This window comes from Argopecten irradians, chromosome 2, assembly GCF_041381155.1.
Source record: "Argopecten irradians isolate NY chromosome 2, Ai_NY, whole genome shotgun sequence".
Lineage (NCBI taxonomy): Eukaryota > Metazoa > Mollusca > Bivalvia > Pectinida > Pectinidae > Argopecten > Argopecten irradians.
The window spans coordinates 24419469-24442407 of record NC_091135.1 but is presented as its reverse complement, the minus strand read 5'-3'; the positions used below and the strand labels follow the sequence as shown (position 1 = coordinate 24442407).

Sequence of the window (22939 nt, the reverse complement as noted above, 5' to 3'; positions counted from 1 at the left end):
TGAGTATCCTGGACCTTTTGGTTAGTTAGAAGAAGTCGTTCAAAGATTTTAGCCTATTTGACCCCTGTGACCTTGAAAGTTGGTCAAGGTCATTTATTTTCACAAATTTGGTAGCCCTTCATTCCAGCATGCTACAGGCCAAATAGTGAGTACCCTGGACCTTTCGGTTAGTTAGAAGAAGTTGTTCAAAGATTTTAGCCTATTTGACCCCCGGTGACATTGACAGTACGTCAAGGTCATTAATTTTCACAACTTATGTAGCCCTTCATCTCAGCATGCCAAAGGCCAAATATGAGTACCATGGACCTTTTGGTTAGTTAGAAGAAGTCGTTCAAAGATTTTAGCCTATTTGACCCCTGTGACCTTGAAAGTAGGTCAAGGTCATTTATTTTCACAACTTTGATAGCCCTTCATCCCAGTATGCTACAGGCCAAATATGAGTACTTTGGGCCTTACGGTTATTGAGAAGAAGTTGTTTGAATGAAAATTTTACGCACGGTGGACGGCGGACGGTGGACGACGACGGACGGTGCATGATGAATATAGGTCATCCTGACCCTTTGGGTCAGATGACCTAAAAATCAGCTTATTGGAAGGAACTACCGTGTTGGACTCGCTCTTTTATTTATTTACCGGGATTATAAGTGAGGCCTCTGTATTCTTTTGGCTGGTTCCATCAAGAATTTCTACATTTTCCATATCCCAGGACGTTGCGCCTCCACCCCCCGTAGTGATTGTTTAATAAATAGAAAGTACATTCTCTAAAAGCCCAAAGAGCCTGTAAATTACATTACAGAAAATATATTTGATTGTACCTTTAATGGATGTATGTTTTAGATACCTGGATGATTTCCATTGACTGAGATAGGTTGACTATAATATCTAGACAGTTCGGTAAATTACCTCGACGAATGATTACCTTAAACTAGATAAAGATGCAAAAAACACACAAAACAACATCTTGTTTTTAAATAGAAGTTTTATTCTAATATTATTGTAAAGACTCTAAAAAGCACCAATGAAGAAAAAATGTCTGAATTATTGTCATTTGATGACAAAGTCAACATAAAGATGAAGATACATACCTACAGCCTGTATGACAGGATAGTATATAAAATTAGATGTATAAATAATCCAAATTAAAATGAACTACGATGATATGATAACGATATACATGTAATACTTTTTCAACTTTTTTTAAAACTTTGATTCTAATGATTTAACCAAAGCTGATATTCTCTATTTGCATATAACAGAGTTATCTTCCAATGCAGGTAGGTATTGATTGTGACATCATTTATTTGCTAGTGTAACATCATAGATTTCGGAGAAAACGATGCTCACAGAATTATGACTTAACAATGGATACCTACCCGCAAGGGAGCTAACTCTGTAATATTCAACGACAGAATACTATGTGTACTGCACACCTATAGCTATGGTCTCCTAAGGTGACGTTCTCACTAACAGGCTTACTTCATTTCTTCATCAGCTGCTGACATCACAGTAGGTATGAGATGACATCATTAGATGAACATCTGGCCTCTGATGACCAAAGAAGGTCTGTCTTACCTCATTGAACAGCATAGTAAACATAAGTAATTGCTATGCAATAAAATTATAACCATACATTATACCAACAAAAAGATTTTTTTTTACTAAAATTTAATTTTAGTCACTATGCTGACAGAAAAAACCGATATGCTGTTGATAAATTTATGTAATTGGACGAAGTTATGTACATCACAGACAAATTAAATACTAAACAGAATTTTTAGCTGTAAGAAAGAGTAATACTTTATGTCTACTCCTACATTTTAAAATGCCATTTAATAAATTCAGGCGAATTGTATCATAAAGATACAGGATATAGATAGCAATGATTTATGAATGATAATATGATAATTAAAATGATGATTTGACTGATTATGAACTATTTCCTGTGCGTTTCTCAAAAGCTTTTATAGAATCTTTCACTGAACATCTCGCATCGTCCTCTTTATTTTCATTGACTGTCTCTTGCTTTATGATTGGTTCTTTATCACTTTGCCTTTTGTCACAAGATGTTTTATTGGTGGAGTCTGTTTGGTCTTGTTTACAATTCTCTTGTTCTACTTGATCATCCATATTTTGGATTTCAAACTCATACCGTTCTAGTTCCTCTTTATCTTCTGTATCCAACTCGTCCAGCAGACTTCCTGTCAGGTTTACAGAACCTTTACCTTTCCCACGAGATTTTGTCTTCCGTAAATTACGCTGTTTTCCAAGTGGTCTCTGCATGCCATGAATAGCATCCTGCTCCGATCCAGAACTTGACTCAGTTGTAAAGCTGCTACCACTATTATCTCCCTTGAAGGACAGCCTCTCTATGGTATTAAGACTTGATCGTAACTGTCGAAGAGCAGGACTTCCTATTGCCCCGGAGCGGGATGCATCGTGGGCTACAGCATCCTTTAGACTATGGTTAATAAATGTCGGTTTCGGTGGGGGCTCTGGTTTTCTTTGTTTCACATCACTTTTACCGTGACCCTTAGAGAACAAGCCTTTGTCTGAATCAGATGACTGAGATCCCGATTTATCTGTCTGACAAACCCGCACTTGTTTCTCAACATTTCCCCTTGTAGGATTCTTGTCATGTTCCTTTGGCGATTCAGGATTAGAGGAAGAGCTAGTTTGAGTGTCAAGGTCACAACTTTCATTAGAGTTGGACTCCTCCAGAGGAGCGTAGGAATACAGACTTTTCTTCTGATCCTCGAGACCACCATCTTTTACTCTACCTATAAATAGTACAATGTGTAACAATAACTCTGGTGATTTGATATTGATGTTTACATAAATAGATTGAGCAAATTAGATAAAACAGATACAGCCCAACATAAGAGAGAATGAAAAGAGAAATTACTATAGCTGGTCTGTACATTATTAGAAAGTGTCAAGTTGGTTGTATTAAAATAAAACGAAAATTCATGACGAACTAGATGGCATACATCAAAATGTTTTGTGAATTTTACTGAATTTTAGAAGAATTAGATTATAATGGATCAAATTTCCGCGATAAAATGTCTTACAACATCATGAAAATATCATTCTTATGAAAATAATTAACTAGCTATTTGTATACATTATCGTGCTTATCTCCCCTGTGTAATATACCTCTAGCTCCGTCCATCTCCACCCTTTTACTTGGAGAGCTGCTAGACTTGACAGCTGATGTGGACGATGGATCTGTGTCTCGTCTCTGAATCTGTAACTGTCGGAAAATCTCCATCTCTAGGTGGCACCTATCAAAACACAATTCCTCATTTTTCTAATAATAAAGATTTATTGGATATTTCAAATAAAACAGAATTACAGGTTTGCTCAAAATAATTGTAAGGTATTTTAATTGTAGGAAGAATGAAATTGTAAGGTTTCATAATACTAAGGTAATTTATTATCAATAAATACTATTGCCGTTTAATACTTTGTATTATAAGTGTAAAGTATTATAATTTTAATGTAAGAACATTGATTGAAGATAACATAAGGTTATAAGAACAGTTGGATGCGTACTTGAGTTGTTTCTCCTTTTCCTGAGACAGCAGATCAGGATCTGTGATGTCTGTTTTCAATAACTGGGCCAAGTATGGCTCTTGGGAGTAAAGGTAATCCTCGATCTGCTGGACTCGCTGGTCAAGTCGCTCTTCTTCTCCCTGCTGTATCTGTAATACATACAAGTTAGAATGTGTATCATGATTAAAATTAAGATATTCCTTGATTTGCTTGACTCACTTTGAGTTATACAAATTCCTATCTATTGTTGGTTTGTTTAGTTTTACGTCTTATTAATCAATAATCAAGGTTGTGTAAGGACATGCCTGGTTTGATGGTTGAGGAAAACCAGAGTAACCTGAGAAAAACCACCACCCAGAGGGCAGAACCTGCCAAATGCCTCAAATGGGATTTAAACTTGTGTCTCCGAAGTGGGGGGGCATGTGGTAATATGTCGGGACATCTTTACTACTCAGCCACCCCAGCCCTGCCATCTAATATTAAACCAGGTTAAAATGTATGTTACAAGTATCTTGTAGGAGAAAAATTCATGAATACATAAAATACACATGTTTGGTGTTGTTATATCCATCAATATTTGCATGAAGACAAACCATAATTCTATATCAACTTACCTCGGAACCTCCACTAGAAATACCATCATCCCCAACTCCATAAGTTCCATCGGAGTCCGTCAGGTATCCAGTAGGTTTCTCCGGCAGACTGTGTAATCCCGACAGGGCATTGATCCGGAAAAACAGCTCATCCACCTGATATTCAATCTCCACCATGGTAAACTCCTGTAACACAATGCAGGAAACTTCTCATCAGATATTTATCTTGGGTCTGCTGTCAATATTTATGATTTTGTGATTAAATTATACAATACTTTAAAACATTTTAATTCATTCTGAGACCTTTATTTAAATTTTTGAAATTGCTCTTTAAAACCTTTTTCTTATTCATTTTTTATTTATTATAATTGATTTAAGAAGACATATTCAGAGTTTTAATATAAGTAACTAATCCTTACTGCAGGCAGTACATTCTCTGGCTCATGTACTGGTGGTTCGTAGCGTATCCCAGTCCACGTCAGAAAGTGATTCCAGTAAAACAACACAGCATCTCGGCCATTCAACACCAGGATATCCCCTTGTTTTCTCCGGTAAACTCGATATCGGAATGATAGGAAGGCTATGACCTGCGAGTACAAAGAAGAGCAAATTAAAAGAAACAATATTGACTTCAACTTGAGTGATGTTACCTTTGTAACATTGGAGATAACTAGGTCAATATACAGCATTGTATAAATCAGTGTATCAATGACAATATCATAGAATCAAATTTTGTAATACAAATGTAGTTTCGAATCTCAAAACAATTTAAATAGTAACAGTATCAAATTACTGCGTCACTGTTTTTGTTATGTAACTGTGGTTCTGAAATACTAGCTGCAATATACCTCCTCTAGACTATAGAGAACTTCTCTTTTATTTGTTAGGTTGTGCGTCAGATTAGTAATCCATAAGTCTAGAGTTTGATTTCTAGCGAAGGCAGTAACTAAATTTTAAATGATAATAGAAGTCATGTGTTATGTTACAGTGAATAAGACATTAAGATCTGGTTCATTAATTAAATAGTGAACTGGTAAATTTCTTTATAATAAAAGTCACTTTATTGCAGTGCAATATTATTTGATATATTTTTGTAATATATTTATTTGTATATATTTTTTAGTGTGTTCAGATTTTTATGTATGATTTAGAACAGCTGTACAGGTATAGATGTGTCGACAAACTTACATAAGAGGTGAGGAACCCTGTGAAGAACACACAGAAACAGAAGACAAAGACGCGCAGGAAGTAAGACGTAGCATGTTCAGCAGTCGGGTGGTGGTAGTGTCCAGCTATCAGGGACATCAGCGTAAAAAACGTTGTCCAGTAGTTGTGGAATGACCAGCAGAACGATCCAAACAACAGCATTCCCAGACTGGAGAAGGCCAGCATCAGTCCCACAAACAATGCCTGATGGAAATTTGACAATGAAAAGAGAATAAATCACCAGTATAAAAAGACTCTTTACATTTAATTGAAATCAATAGCAAGTTAATTAGTATTAAGTTTTATGGTAACCTGTTAGGTGAACAGAGATGCAGAAAGTTAGGCTACTTATCATGATTGTATGACACTTCTTTTTATGAATTTGGTCTTTCTAGCTGTATACAAACTTTTTTTTTCCTAATTATAATTACATAATTTACCAATATATACTGGAAGATGATTTGATTTTGAAAAATTCCTTTGAAATTTTTTTTAATTTTAGCTAAATTAGCATTACAGAACCAAAACTTACAGTGAATATGCTAATTTCTTTATGTACTCGTCTGTACACATTGCCAAATAAGGCAAACAGTTTGTTGTAACGTAGCAACCGGAGAGACTTAATGAAGACCAGGAACAAAATCACTCCAACATGAACCCGCAGAATCTACAAAGAGTAAATCAGTTACTACTGATCACCTTGATTTTTATCCAGGACAATTACTGTCAGATTAGATTGTAAACTGAAAATTCTGTTTCATATATATTAAAAGTGTACCATTTTGGGTAGCCTACTAATTTGGGTAGCATCACGTTACACTTATAAAAAATATTTAGATGTTAGTGAAAATTGTAATCAGTTTCTGGATAGTTTTTTGGTTGCTCTTTATACAAATTGCCAGGTATTTCTGAAACATTTACATGTAGCTATTTTCTCTATTGGACAGGACATGAATATGGCTGCAAAAAATAATCAGTGACTTATATCTAAACAAATGGTAGCTGAGTTTAAATTAAGACAGCTCTCCAAATTGTAATTTAAAATGAAAATTCTCTCTTCTATCATGTAATTATTTCATAGCTATTTATTTCATATTTTGTTTTGTTGTATAGTGATGTTGTGTAGACCGATACTAACATACAGTGTATACATTAGAGAATAGGATACGTCTTACCTCGTCCCACACAGCTAGGAAAGATATGTCCACAAACTGTTCAAAGTAGGTACTCCGCATGTTTTCTAAGGCTTCCCAGACAAGCATAAAGCGGTACAAGTAACAGGCGATGAAACTGAGAGACAGAGTCACCATTACACACTGAAACAGAGAACATATTTATCAATGCTAATGATTCTGAATCAGGAGGATCACCATCAACCAGGTAGCTCAATTGGTAGAGCATCTAGCTATAGTATTTAGAGGGTCCCGGGTTTGAATCACGGTCTCGTCTAAAACCTTATTATGTTTTTAGACTACCATTTTGAAATATAAAAAAATTATGACGTGTAATATTATCTGTACATCTTACTTTGCATTGTTACATGGATTTACTTGTACATTGTTCCATGCATCATGACATGTAATTACCTTTACTTGTACATTGTTCCATGCATCATGACATGTAATTACCTGTACAATGTTCCATGCATCGGGACATGTAATTACCTATACATTGTTCCATGCATCATGACATGTAATTACCTGTAAATTGTTCCATGCATCATGACATGTAATTACCTTACATTATTCCATGCATCATGACATGTAATTACCTGTACATTGTTCCATGCATTGTGACATGTAATTACCTGTACATTGTTCCATGCATCATGACATGTAATTACCTGTACATTGTTCCATGCATCATGACATGTAATTACCTGTACATTGTTCCATGCATCATGACATGTAATTACCTTACATTATTCCATGCATCATGACATGTAATTACCTGTACATTGTTCCATGCATCATGACATGTAATTACCTGTACATTGTTCCATGCATTGTGACATGTAATTACCTGTACATTATTCCATGCATCATGACATGTAATTACCTGTACATTGTTCCATGCATCATGACATGTAATTACCTTACATTATTCCATGCATCATGACATGTAATTACCTGTACATTGTTCCATGCATCATGACATGTAATTACCTGTACATTGTTCCATGCATCGTGACATGTAATTACCTGTACATTGTTCCATGCATCATGACATGTAATTACCTGTACATTGTTCCATGCATCATGACATGTAATTACCTGTACATTGTTCCATGCATCGTGACATGTAATTACCTGTACATTGTTCCATGCATCATGACATGTAATTACCTGTGCATTGTTCCATGCATCGTGACATGTAACTACTTGTACATTGTTCCATGCATCATGACATGTAATTACCTGTACATTGTTCCATGCATCATGACATGTAATTACCTGTACATTGTTTCATGCATCGTGACATGTAATTACCTGTACAATGTTCCATGCATCGTGACATGTAATTACCTGTACATTGTTCCATGCATCGTGACATGTAATTACCTGTACATTGTTCCATGCATCATGACATGTAATCACCTTGCATTATTCCACATGTAATTACCTGTACATTGTTCCATGCATTGTATCTGTAATTACCTGTACATTGTTCCATGCATTGTGACATGTAATTACCTGTACATTGTTCCATGCATCGTGACATGTAATTACCTGTACATTGTTCCATGCATCATGACATGTAATTACCTGTACATTGTTCCATGCATCGTGACATGTAACCTGTACATTGTTCCATGCATCATGACATGTAATTACCTGTACATTGTTCCATGCATCGTGACATGTAATTACTTGTACATTGTTCCATGCATCATGACATGTAATTACCTGTACAATGTTCCATGCATCGGGACATGTAATTACCTGTACATTGTTCCATGCATCATGACATGTAATTACCTATACATTGTTCCATGCATCGTGACATTTAATTACCTGTACATTATTCCAAGCATTGTGGATGTAGTTTTTCTTCTGTTTGATCATCTCGCATGCCTCTTTCTTCAGTTTGTACAATGTCAAAATCACAAAGAACAACTAAAAGGAAAAGACAAGTCTCATGAAATACAGAGAATAAGATAGAAATTATTGGCATAAAACATTTGGAATGCTGAGTTACATTTTCAATGTTAGTTTAAATTACGTCTCTAGACTGTATTGATAGATACTTTATGTAGATGTATAGAAAATTTGTTATATATTGATATATGCTGTAATATTTGACACTTTAAACGTTGCTATTACATGACGTACCTCACAAGCCATGACAAAGTTATCCGCGGCAGACATGTATCGGTACAGGTAGGTTGACATCACCCTGTAGTCAGGAAATGCGCCCCCTGTTGGGGGTACTTCCATAAGGAGTGTGACGGATGAGAAGAGATTCGTTGGAGCATTAAATAAGGTGAATTCCACTATTACCGCTCGAGTGTGACGGCTTATCCAGCCTCTGTACTCTAGATCCTTTAGCTGAGTTAGTGCTGTGGACCTGGACAAGAACACTGACTAATAATTATCTATTGATGTGACAATACTAGTTAGTAGTAATACCAATGTGATCAGGTATTTATTGTAAATAATTTTGTGTTAAACAAACATACTACTGTCTTAGTTTCACTATCACAAGGAGACACAACACAAATATACAGCTGCCTCCCAAACATTTACACACATTCACACACCCCAACAAGTTGTACACATGGGAGGCCGTCCTTAAATGACACTGGCTGTTAATGGGACTTTAATCTTATACATCAAACCAAACAATTGTCTTACAAGTTTATATCACATCTACCATTCCATAACCAAATGTGAATTAATATATATATATACATGTATATATAACAAGAGGCCTAGAGGGCCTGTATCGCTCACCTGGTTTATTTAGTAATTATCATAAAAACTCATACAATTTGAAAAAGCAAACTTAATACATTTGTACAATTTTGAATTCCCACTCAATAAGGATGTTATCAATGCAATATGAGTGCTATCCAATGCTTATAGTTTGAGAAGAGAAGTCGTTTATATGGAAATAGCCAAATTGACCTTTTGGCCCCTCTGGCCCCCGGGGGGGTCAGTCCCACCATTTGTACAATTATGAATTCCCATCCCATAAGGATGTTACCAATGCAATATGAGTGCTATACCATGCTTAGTTTCAAAGAAGAAGTTGTTTATATGAAAACAGAAAGTTGGCCTCTTTTGGCCTCACCCCTCAGGCCCCCAGGGGGTCAGTTCAATAATTTGTACAACTTTAAGTTAGTGCCCCATAAGGATGCTACCAGCCAAATTTCTTTAGTTTCCAACGAGTGGTTATGAAGAAGAAGTCAATTATTGACGGAAGGATGGACAACAGACGCCGCAGTATCACATAAGCTCACCTTGGTCCAGGCGAGCTAATAAAACGAAAATTCAGTTTTTTTAAGGTTTAACAGAAACCACAAAACAAGGAACGTGTCCACACAGAGAATCAGTAGATGCTATATAGAGTTTAGCCAGCTGTTTTCAGAGAACATATCATTTGCTATATTTCTCACAACACTGACATGGTCATAAGAATTGGTCCCTGAAAAAATAAGAAATAGGGTAATTATACTAAATATAATGGTAATTTCTTGTGATTTTTTAATTTTTTTTTTTTAATTTTAGTGAATATTCCTTCAACTTCTGACACATCCACCACACAGTAATTACTAAATCAGTAACCCAATCATATACTACCATTCAGATGGCCATGTGGTTTTGGTGATCATTAACAGATCCATAAGATATAAACACCTATAAATCTATCAATATAAAGCTGTTTTAGTAATCCTAAGTTTTTTTTCTCTCCAGATTAATCAATAAACAATACACTTGGGCACTTTGTTGGTGATTTTTTTTCTTCTTTTTGTTGTTTTTTTTTCATTATTTTTTTTTTGTTTTTGTTATTTTATATTTGAAAAGAGCCTTGAAGACACTGTCATAATAAATATCATACATATAAAGCATAGATTTCTTAAAGACAAAATTGTTATGCTTTCATAAGAAATCCTGAACATGAGAATAGGTTACTGACTGCCTATATAGATATACACACCTTCCCTATACACCCCACTCCCCATTGTTCTCCCTCTACCTTTTGTGTCTGTGAGTACATTTCAGTACCTGAGTTCTAGGCCCAGTAAAGGATTAATACCTGTAGCTCTTTACTTGTGACTACTTATCTGTGTTAGTCTGCCATTATCCATTGTACGAAGCACAAGGATTTTTGTTATGGGAAAAAAAATATGACTGTACAACCCAATTGTTTCATTATGAAGCTCTGTTCAACGATTGGAAGTGTAAATGGAACTGGGGGTAAGCAAATATGCAAAGACATTGTCTGAAAATTAATTACCACCATCCCCACCTCATTGCCTCCGTCCTGTCCACTGCCCCACCCTCCTTCCCCTGCATCAACATCCCCCACAGTCATTCTATAGCTATAAGTATTACACACCATACAATTTCCTGGCCGTAATGGATAAGGGTAGAGGTGGTGGCGTGAAGTTTTATTTCATTTTATGTTGACAGTCTACAAAACTTCATTAATTTCCAACTGTCTTTTGTTGATATATTCCTGAAGAATTAAAACTTTTCCTTACAATACTTGTTGCCTTGAAAAATCATATGATATTTTTAACTAAATTAACATTAATTAATGAAGCTTTTTGATATTCATTTATACAACTGCAGTTTTTTTTTATTGCATTGCCTTTTTTAAACGAGGTCCTAAGGGCCTTAAGATAACCCTTTGGTATTAACAAGAAGTTGATTAAAGATTTAAATTTATTTGACTCCTGTGATGTTGAATGAAGGTCAAGGTCATTTAATTGAACAAACCTGGTAGCCTTTCATCCCAGTCTACCAGTCTACATGTGCAGACACCACAGAACCCCTAAACAATGTGTCACACTGAACATTGTATAATATATATGTGTAACTTATATGAATATAAGTACTGCAACAATAAAATGCGAGCTCGATAATATTACGGTATAAACTACAAGGTTGGGTTCACATATATTTTTCCTATCATGGTACGCCCAACCAATACCTTGAGACATTATAGAATTTAAAGAACCTCCTGCAACTTTAAAATCACACATATGGAAGCAATTATTTTGCATTCCGGCCCATATTATTGAAAAAGAAGGGGTAAAATCGACAGTGAAAGAGTGGCACATTTTTTACTTTTTGACAGATTAATTTTCTTTCATACATATCGTGATATGTATCGTATCGTGTGACAAGTATCGCAACACGTATAGTATCGTGGGGGAAGCATATTGTTGCAGCACTAATGAATATACCAATAAGCAATAAAATGAAACGCAACAACCACTATGCAAAGTTACTGACAAACCATTTCCATATTCAAATTCATCCAAAATATTATAGATGTTAGGCAGCAAACAGGCAGACTAGAACTGGGACTAGGGAGTGGGTTGGGAAGGATATAATAATTATCAATTGATTGAATTAATACGCAAATTTAGCTATTGTAATACTACTGCCATTCTTATTTGTCATCAAATCCTGATTGGCCATAAAAGGGGAATTGAACCTTATTTATGGCCACATAATCCCAATTGGCTAGCTAATACAGACTACAATTGCAATGGAATTGCATTCTGACTTCTACTTAATTAAAGTCTGTGAATTGGACCTCATGTCGTACATCTGCTGCAGTGTTTGTTTAGAGTTACTTCCCTCAATGACAATCTATCATCAAACACACTGACAATTGCAATTAAGAACAATGTCAGTGTTTGTTTTTGATTGAATAGCATGGTGAAAAAGTGACCTTGATAACAATCGTTAGTATGTTATCATATTAAACCTCTGCGAGTACTTCATTTTAGTCCAGTTCAGTCCATTCCAGGTTATTCTAACTAGTGTTCAATGGAAGCAGGACTATCCCCTACAAACTTAACTACCTCAGGTATTGCAATACTATTGTGTAACAGGGTGCAGGATTTATAATTAATTCAATCACTGCCTCTGCCAGGGATCGAACACAGAACCTCTGGATTACCGTACTAGTCTGTTGCTCAATCGATCAAGCTAAAGAGAAGTTCTCTCTAGTGGAGTGGTATATTGTTGCTAATATTGACCAGGGTTACAACTGCTATTGTAAGGGGGGAAAAAGTTTACCTAATGCAGACTACAATTGCAATAGTATTGCAACAGTGTTGCATTGATTCTGAATTCTATTTAAATTCAGTCTATGAATTGGACGTCAGGTGCAGTGTCCGTTTTGAGGTACTTCCCTTTGCTAGTGTCCGTGACAATGGGACTAATGCACGTACCACATGATACCCGATAATGGCTTTGAAATGACGCTAGCACAGGATAATTTATCTTTTCACGTCATTCCATCACCAATAGAAACAATAGCCCCGCACAGACTTTTTCAGGTATCATATGGTACATGAATTAAAAAGTCCCATTCATGATCAGACACACTGACATTGTGAACAATGTCGGTATTTGTTTTTGATTGAATAGCATGAGGGGGGGGGGAGTGACTTTTAATTGATAGTCTGCTATTGTATCAAACCTCTGTGAGTACTTCATTTTAGAACAGTTCAGTCCGTTTCTGGTAATCCTGACTGGCTTTCAATGATAGGATTACTATTGCAATACTATTCCTATTGGGGTAGTTTAAACATGCAGTGAAGTGTCCGTTTTGAGTTACTTCCCTTTGCTAGTGTCAGTGACAATGGGACTACTGCACGTACCACATGATACCCGATAATGGCAGTTTTGGTTTAGAGTTACTTCCCTTTGCTACTGTCAGTGACAATGGAACTAATTCATGAACCATATGATACCCATGAAAATTTGTGCGGGAATAGTATCATTAGTGGTAAATGAACATAAATCTTACCACTGAAATAACATTAGTGTGGGATATCATCTTTTGACTTCATTCCATCACCAAAAGACACATAAGTCCTCCACAAATGTTATCAGGTATCATGTGGTATGTGAATTAGTCCCATTCATGATTAAACACACTGACATTGAGATCAATGTCAGTGTCTGTTTTTGATTGAATAGCATGGGAGAAAAAGTGACTTTTGATAATAACTGTTAGCCTGTTTTCAAAGCAAACCTCTGAGTATTTCATTTTAGTCCGGTTCCTACAATTTTTACTATTGCAATACTACACCTTCCCTTTGCTAGTGTCAGTGACAATGGAACTAATTCATGAACTATATGATACCCATGAACATTTGTGCGGGACTAGTATCATTAGTGGTAATTGAACATAATTCTTTGTAATTATACCACTGAAATAACATTAGTGTGGGATATCATCTTTTGACTTCATTCCATCACCAAAAGACACATAAGGTCCTCCACAAATGTTATCAGGTATCATGTGGTATGCGAATTAGTCCCATTCATGATTAAACACACTGACATTGAGAACAATGTCAGTGTCTGTTTTTGATTGAATAGCATGGGAGAAAAAGTGACTTTTGATAATAACTATTAGTCTGTTTTCGGAGCAAACCTCTGTGAGTATTTCATTTTAGTCCAGTTCAGTCCGTTTCTGGTAATACTGACTGGTGTTCAATGGTAGGATTACTATTGCAATACTATTTCTATTGGGGGAAATACTATTGGGAGAATTTAAGTAATGCAGACTACTATTGCAATAGTTATTGCATTCTGAATTCTATTTAAATTCAGTCCATGAATTGAACTTCATGTCGTACATCTGAAGCAGTTTTGGTTTAGAGTTACTTCCCTTTGCTAGTGTCAGTGACAATGGAACTAAATCATGAACCATATGATACCCATGAACATTTGTGCGGGACTAGTATCATTAGTGGTAATTGAACATAATTCTTTGTAATCTTACCGCTGAAATAACATTAGTGTGGGATATCATCTTTTGACTTCATTCATCCACCAAAAGACACATAAGTCCTCCACAAATGTTATCAGGTATCATGTGGTATGCGAATTAGTCCCATTCATGATTAAACACACTGACATTGAGAACAATGTCAGTGTCTGTTTTTGATTGAATAGCATGGGAGAAAAAGTGACTTTTGATAATAACTGTTAGCCTGTTTTCGAAGCAAACCTCTGTGAGTATTTCATTTTAGTCCTGTTCAGTCCGTTTCTGGTTAATCCTGACTGGCATTCAATGGTAGGATTTACTTTTGCAATACTATTTCTTCATTGGGGGATAAGACGATTCAATGGAGATTTTGGAAGGAGGGGGGGCACTAATGGGATAGTTTAAGTAATGCAGACTACTATTGCAATAGTATTGCATTCTGAATTCTTTTAAATTCAGTCTATCAATTGAAATTTATGTCGTACATCTGGAGCAGTTCTCGTTTAGAGTTACTTCCCTTTGCTAGTGTCAGTGACAAATGGAACTAATTCATGAACTGTATGATACCCATGAACATTTGTGCGGGACTAGTATCATTAGTGGTAATTGAACATAATTCTTACCGCTGAAATAACATTAGTGTGGGGTATATCATCTTTTGACTTCATTCCATCACCAAAAGACACATAGGTCCTCCACAAATGTTATCAGGTATCATGTGGTATGTGAATTAGTCCCATTCATGATTAAACACACTGACATTGAGAACAATGTCAGTGTCCGTTTTTGATTGAATAGCATGTTGAGGAAAAAGTGACTTTTGATAATAACTGTTAGCCTGTTTTCGAAAGCAAACCTCTGTGAGTATTTTCATTTTAGTCCTGGTTCCTACAATTTTTACTATTGCAATACTATTTCTATTAGGGGGAAACACTATTTGGGATAGTTTAAATATGCAGTTGCAGTGTCCGCTTTGAGTTACTTCCCTTTGCTAGTGTTTCGTGACAATGGGACTAATGCACGTAGCACGTGGATACCGAAAATGGCGATATCATGAATTTAAAAAGTCCAATTCATGATCAAACACATTGACATTGAGAACAATGTCAGTAATTTGATTTTGATTTGAATAGCATGCAAGGGGCGGTGACGTTTTAATTGATAGAACTGCTATCGTATCAAACCTCTGCAGAGTACTTCATTTTAGTCTCAGTTTCAGTCCGTTTTCTGGTAAATCCTGACTGGCGTTCAATGGTAGGATTACTATTGCATTATCTATTTCTATTGGGGGAAACATTTATTGGGGGAGTTTAAGTAATTAGACTTATTGCATAGTATTGCATTCTAAATTCTTTTGCAAACTCAGTCTATGATTTGAAACTTCATGTTATTGCATTTTGATCTCAGTTCTGTTTAGAGTTACTGGTATGTTACTGGACTTCATGTCGGTAGGAACTATCTCATTAGCTATGATACCCGATAGTCCTTGGGGGACTAAGACTATTGGGAGTAGTAAATAAGTAATGGACAGACTGCTATTGACAATAGTATTCCTGCATTCTGAATTCGTAAGTTACAAATATTCAGTATCATGTTGTGATTGCGAATTAGTCCATTCATGGATCTCGTACACGGACTTGAGATCAGTTGTCAGTGTCCGTTTTTGATTGAGTAGCATGGGGAAAAGTGACTTATTGTTTTAATGTAGCTGTTATCGAGCAAACCAATCTTGTATTGCATTTCAGTATTAGTCAGTGCTGAAATAACATTTGAACTTCATGTGTGGGCAGTTTTGTTTATATCATCTTTTGACTTGACAATGGAACAATTCCCATCACCAAAAGACACATAAGAACATAAATCCTGAAAATAACATTAGTGTGGGATATCATCTTTTGACTTCATATCCATCACCAAAAGACACATAAGTCCTCCAACACAATGTTATCAGGTATCATGTGGTATGCGAATTAGTCCCATTCATGATTAAACACACTGACATTGAGATCAATGTCAGTGTCTGTTTTTGATTGAATAGCATGGGAGGAAAAAGTGACTTTTGATAATAACTGTTAGCCTGTTTTCGAAGCAAACCTCTGTGAGTATTTCATTTTAGTCCTGTTCAGTCCGTTTCTGGTAATACCTGACTGGTGTTCAATGGTAGGATTACTATTGCAATACTATTTCTATAGGGGAAAGGGGGGGGGGCACTATTGGGAGATAGTTTAAAGTAATGCAGACTACTATTGCAATAGTATTGCATTCTGAATTCTTTTAAATTCAGTCTATCAATTGAAATTTATGTCGTACATCTGGAGCAGTTTTGGTTTAGAGTTACTTCCCTTTGCTAGTGTCAGTGACAATGGAACTAAATCATGAACCATATGATACCCATGAACATTTGTGCGGGACTAGTATCATTAGTGGTAATTGAACATAATTCTTTGTAATCTATACCACTGAAATAACATTAGTGTGGGATATCATCTTTTGACTTCATTCCATCACCAAAAGACACATAAGTCCTCCACAAATGTTATCAGGTATCATGTGGTATGTGAATTAGTCCCATTCATGATTAAACACACTGACATTGAGAACAATGTCAGTGTCTGTTTTTGATTGAATAGCATGGGAGAAAAAGTGACTTTTGATAATAACTGTTAGCCTGTTTTCGAAGCAAACCTCTGCGAGTACTTCATTTTAGTCCAGTTCAGTCCGTTTCTGGTAATACTGACTGGCATTCAATGGTAGGATTACTATTGCAATACTATTTCTATTGGGGGAAATACTATTGGGAGAATTTAAGTAATGCAGACTACTATTGCAATAGTATTGCATTCTGAATTCTATTAAATTCAGTCTATGAATTGAACTTCACATCATACATCTGGAGCAGTTTTGGTTTAGAGTTACTTCCCTTTGCTAGTGTCAGTGACAATGGAACTAATTCATGAACCATATGATACCCATGAACATTTGTGCGGGACTAGTATCATTAGTGGTAATTGAACATAATTCTTTGTAATCTTACCACTGAAATAACATTAGTGTGGGATATCATCTTTTGACTTCATTCCATCACCAAAAGACACATAAGTCCTCCACAAATGTTATCAGGTATCATGTGGTATGTGAATTAGTCCCATTCATGATTAAACACACTGACATTGAGAACAATGTCAGTGTCCGTTTTTGATTGAATAGCATGAGGAAAAAGTGACTTTTGATAATAACTGTTAGCCTGTTTTCGAAGCAAACCTCTGTGAGTATTTCATTTTAGTCCGGTTCCTACAATTTTTTACTATTGCAATACTATTTCTATTAGGGGGAAACACTATTGGGATAGTTAAATATGCAGTGCAGTGTCCGTTTGAGTTACTTCCTTTGCTAGTGTCCGTGACAATGGGACTAATGCACGTAGCACGTTTTACCCGATAATGGCGATGAAATAACGCTAGCACAGGATAATTAACCTTTTCACGTCATTCCATCACCAATAGAAACAATAGCCCCGCATAGACTTTGAGTGACTTTTAATTGATTAGACTGCTATCGTATCAAAGCTGTGCAAGTACTTCATTTTTGTCTGTTCAGTCCGTTTCTGGTAATCCTGACTGGCATTCAATGGTAGGATTACTATTGCAATACTATTTCTATTGGGGGAAACATTATTGGGATAGTTTAAGTAATGCAGACTACTATTGCAATAGTATTGCATTCTGAATTCTTTTAAATTCAGTCTATGAATTGAAATTTATGTCGTACATCTGGAGCAGTTCTCGTTTAGAGTTACTTCCCTTTGCTAGTGTCAGTGACAATGGAACTAATTCATGAACTAAATGATACCCATGAACATTTGTGCAGGACTAGTATCATTAGTGGTAAATTGAACATAATTCTTTGTAATCTTACCACTGAAATAACATTAGTGTGGGATATCATCTTTTGACTTCATTCCATCACCAAAAGACACATAAGTCCTCCACAAATGTTATCAGGTATCATGTGGTATGCGAATTAGTCCCATTCATGATTAAACACACTGACATTGAGATCAATGTCAGTGTCCGTTTTTGATTGAATAGCATGGGGGAAAAAGTGACTTTTGATAATAACTGTTAGCCTGTTTTCGAAGCAAACCTCTGTGAGTATTTCATTTTAGTCCAGTTCCTACAATTTTTACTATTGCAATACTATTTCTATTAGGGGGAAACACTATTGTGAAAGTTTAAATATGCAGTGCAGTGTCTGTTTTGAGTTACTTCCCTTTGCTAGTGTTCGTGACAATGGGACTAATGCACGTACCACGTGATACCGAAAATGGCATACATGAATTTAAAAGTCCAATTCATGATCAAACACATTGACATTGAGAACAATGTCAGTATTGACATTGAGAACAATGTCAGTATTTGATTTTGATTGAATAGCATGCAAGGGGGTGACTTTTAATTGATAGACTGCTATCGTATCAAACCTCTGCGAGTACTTCATTTTAGTCCAGTTCAGTCCGTTTCTGGTAATCCTGACTGGCGTTCAATGGTAGGATTACTATTGCAATACTATTTCTATTGGGGGAAACATTATTGGGAGAGTTTAAGTAATGCAGACTACTATTGCAATAGTATTGCATTCTGAATTCGATTAAATTCAGTGTATGAATTGGACTTCATGTCGTACATCTTTAGCAGTTTTAGTCTATTGGGGGAAACACTATTGGGAGAGTTTAAGTAATGCAGACTACTATTACAATAGTATTGCATTCTGAATTCTATTAAATTCAGTCTATGAGTTGAACTTCATGTTGTACATCTGGAGCAGTTTTGGTTTAGAGTTACTTCCCTTTGCTAGTGTCAGTGACAATGGAACTAATTCATGAACCATATGATACCCATGAACATTTGTGCAGGACTAGTATCATTAGTGGTAAATGAACATAATTCTTACTGCTGAAATAACATTAGTGTGGGATATCATCTTTTGACTTCATTCCATCACCAAAAGACACATAAGTCCTCCACAAATGTTATCAGGTATCATGTGGTATGTGAATTAGTCCCATTCATGATTAAACACACTGACATTGAGATCAATGTCAGTGTCTGTTTTTGATTGAATAGCATGGGAGAAAAAGTGACTTTTGATAATAACTATTAGTCTGTTTTCGGAGCAAACCTCTGTGAGTATTTCATTTTAGTCCAGTTCAGTCCGTTTCTGGTAATACTGACTGGTGTTCAATGGTAGGATTACTATTGCAATACTATTTAATTGGGGGAAAGACTATTGGGAGATTTTAAGTAATGCAGACTACTATTGCAATGGTATTGCATTCTGAATTCTATTTAATTCAGTCCATGAATTGAACTTCATGTCGTACATCTGAAGCAGTTTTGGTTTAGAGTTACTTCCCTTTGCTAGTGTCAGTGACAATGGAACTAAATCATGAACCATATGATACCCATGAACATTTGTGCGGGACTAGTATCATTAGTGGTAATTGAACATAATTCTTTGTAATCTTACCGCTGAAATAACATTAGTGTGGGATATCATCTTTTGACTTCATTCCATCACCAAAAGACACATAAGTCCTCCACAAATGTTATCAGGTATCATGTGGTATGTGAATTAGTCCCATTCATGATTAAACACACTGACATTGAGAACAATGTCAGTGTCTGTTTTTGATTGAATAGCATGGGAGAAAAAGTGACTTTTGATAATAACTGTTAGCCTGTTTTCGAAGCAAACCTCTGTGAGTATTTCATTTTAGTCCTGTTCAGTCCGTTTCTGGTAATCCTGACTGGCATTCAATGGTAGGATTACTATTGCAATACTATTTCTATTGGGGAAGGAGGGGGGGCACTAATGGGATAGTTTAAGTAATGCAGACTACTATTGCAATAGTATTGCATTCTGAATTCTTTTAAATTCAGTCTATCAATTGAAATTTATGTCGTACATCTGGAGCAGTTCTCGTTTAGAGTTACTTCCCTTTGCTAGTGTCAGTGACAATGGAACTAATTCATGAACTGTATGATACCCATGAACATTTGTGCGGGACTAGTATCATTAGTGGTAATTGAACATAATTCTTTGTAATCTTACCACTGAAATAACATTAGTGTGGGATATCATCTTTTGACTTCATTCCATCACCAAAAGACACATAGGTCCTCCACAAATGTTATCAGGTATCATGTGGTATGTGAATTAGTCCCATTCATGATTAAACACACTGACATTGAGAACAATGTCAGTGTCCGTTTTTGATTGAATAGCATTGAGGAAAAGTGACTTTTGATAATAACTGTTAGCCTGTTTTCGAAGCAAACCTCTGTGAGTATTTCATTTTAGTCCGGTTCCTACAATTTTTACTATTGCAATACTATTTCTATTAGGGGGAAACACTATTGGGATAGTTAAATATGCAGTGCAGTGTCCGTTTTGAGTTACTTCCCTTTGCTAGTGTCCGTGACAATGGGACTAATGCACGTAGCACGTTTTACCCGATAATGGCGATGAAATAACGCTAGCACAGGATAATTAATCTTTTCACGTCATTCCATCACCAATAGAAACAATAGCCCCGCATAGACTTTGAGTGACTTTTAATTGATAGACTGCTATCGTATCAAAGCTGTGCAAGTACTTCATTTTTGTCCAGTTCAGTCCGTTTCTGGTAATCCTGACTGGCATTCAATGGTAGGATTACTATTGCAATACTATTTCTATTGGGGGAAACATTATTGGGATAGTTTAAGTAATGCAGACTACTATTGCAATAGTATTGCATTCTGAATTCTTTTAAATTCAGTCTATGAATTGAACTTCATGTCGTACATCTGGAGCAGTTTTGGTTAAGAGTTACTTCCCTTTGCTAGTGTCAGTGACAATGGAACTAATTCATGAACTATATGATACCCATGAACATTTGTGCAGGACTAGTATCATTAGTGGTAAATGAACATAAATCTTACCACTGAAATAACATTAGTGTGGGATATCATCTTTTGACTTCATTCCATCACCAAAAGACACATAAGTCCTCCACAAATGTTATCAGGTATCATGTGGTATGCGAATTAGTCCCATTCATGATTAAACACACTGACATTGAGATCAATGTCAGTGTCCGTTTTTGATTGAATAGCATGGGGGAAAAAGTGACTTTTGATAATAACTGTTAGCCTGTTTTCGAAGCAAACCTCTGTGAGTATTTCATTTTAGTCCAGTTCCTACAATTTTTACTATTGCAATACTATTTCTATTAGGGGGAAACACTATTGTGAAAGTTTAAATATGCAGTGCAGTGTCTGTTTTGAGTTACTTCCCTTTGCTAGTGTTCGTGACAATGGGACTAATGCACGTACCACGTGATACCGAAAATGGCATACATGAATTTAAAAGTCCAATTCATGATCAAACACATTGACATTGAGAACAATGTCAGTATTGACATTGAGAACAATGTCAGTATTTGATTTTGATTGAATAGCATGCAAGGGGGGAGTGACTTTTAATTGATAGACTGCTATCGTATCAAACCTCTGCGAGTACTTCATTTTAGTCCAGTTCAGTCCGTTTCTGGTAATCCTGACTGGCGTTCAATGGTAGGATTACTATTGCAATACTATTTCTATTGGGGGAAACATTATTGGGAGAGTTTAAGTAATGCAGACTACTATCGCAATAGTATTGCATTCTGAATTCGATTAAATTCAGTGTATGAATTGGACTTCATGTCGTACATCTTGAGCAGTTTTAGTCTATTGGGGGAAACACTATTGGGAGAGTTTAAGTAATGCAGACTACTATTACAATAGTATTGCATTCTGAATTCTATTAAATTCAGTCTATGAGTTGAACTTCATGTTGTACATCTGGAGCAGTTTTGGTTTAGAGTTACTTCCCTTTGCTAGTGTCAGTGACAATGGAACTAATTCATGAACCATATGATACCCATGAACATTTGTGCGGGAATAGTATCATTAGTGGTAAATGAACATAATTCTTACTGCTGAAATAACATTAGTGTGGGATATCATCTTTTGACTTCATTCCATCACCAAAAGACACATAAGTCCTCCACAAATGTTATCAGGTATCACGTGGTATGCGAATTAGTCCCATTCATGATTAAACACACTGACATTGAGATCAATGTCAGTGTCTGTTTTTGATTGAATAGCATGGGAGAAAAAGTGACTTTTGATAATAACTATTAGTCTGTTTTCGGAGCAAACCTCTGTGAGTATTTCATTTTAGTCCAGTTCAGTCCGTTTCTGGTAATACTGACTGGTGTTCAATGGTAGGATTACTATTGCAATACTATTTAATTGGGGGAAAGACTATTGGGAGATTTTAAGTAATGCAGACTACTATTGCAATGGTATTGCATTCTGAATTCTATTTAATTCAGTCCATGAATTGAACTTCATGTCGTACATCTGAAGCAGTTTTGGTTTAGAGTTACTTCCCTTTGCTAGTGTCAGTGACAATGGAACTAAATCATGAACCATATGATACCCATGAACATTTGTGCGGGACTAGTATCATTAGTGGTAATTGAACATAATTCTTTGTAATCTTACCGCTGAAATAACATTAGTGTGGGATAT

At 35.8% G+C, this 22939-nt stretch overlaps 1 protein-coding gene across 3 annotated transcripts in view; it reads right to left on the bottom strand.

Annotated features, from left to right (window-relative positions):
- Window positions 1-961: 961 nt before the first annotated feature.
- The window catches only part of LOC138314888 (polycystin-1-like protein 1), a 273559-nt gene continuing 251581 nt past the window's right edge, over window positions 962-22939 (bottom strand). For all 3 annotated transcript variants that reach the window (XM_069255496.1, XM_069255497.1, XM_069255498.1), the window contains 10 exons: window positions 8684-8918; window positions 8366-8467; window positions 6527-6667; window positions 5884-6018; window positions 5334-5555; window positions 4565-4732; window positions 4167-4331; window positions 3553-3701; window positions 3154-3281; window positions 962-2777 (listed from right to left, as the gene is read on the bottom strand). In XM_069255496.1, coding sequence (XP_069111597.1) covers window positions 1927-2777; window positions 3154-3281; window positions 3553-3701; window positions 4167-4331; window positions 4565-4732; window positions 5334-5555; window positions 5884-6018; window positions 6527-6667; window positions 8366-8467; window positions 8684-8918 — 2296 coding nt within the window. In that variant the 3' untranslated portion in view covers window positions 962-1926. The remainder of the gene's footprint in view (window positions 2778-3153; window positions 3282-3552; window positions 3702-4166; window positions 4332-4564; window positions 4733-5333; window positions 5556-5883; window positions 6019-6526; window positions 6668-8365; window positions 8468-8683; window positions 8919-22939) is intronic.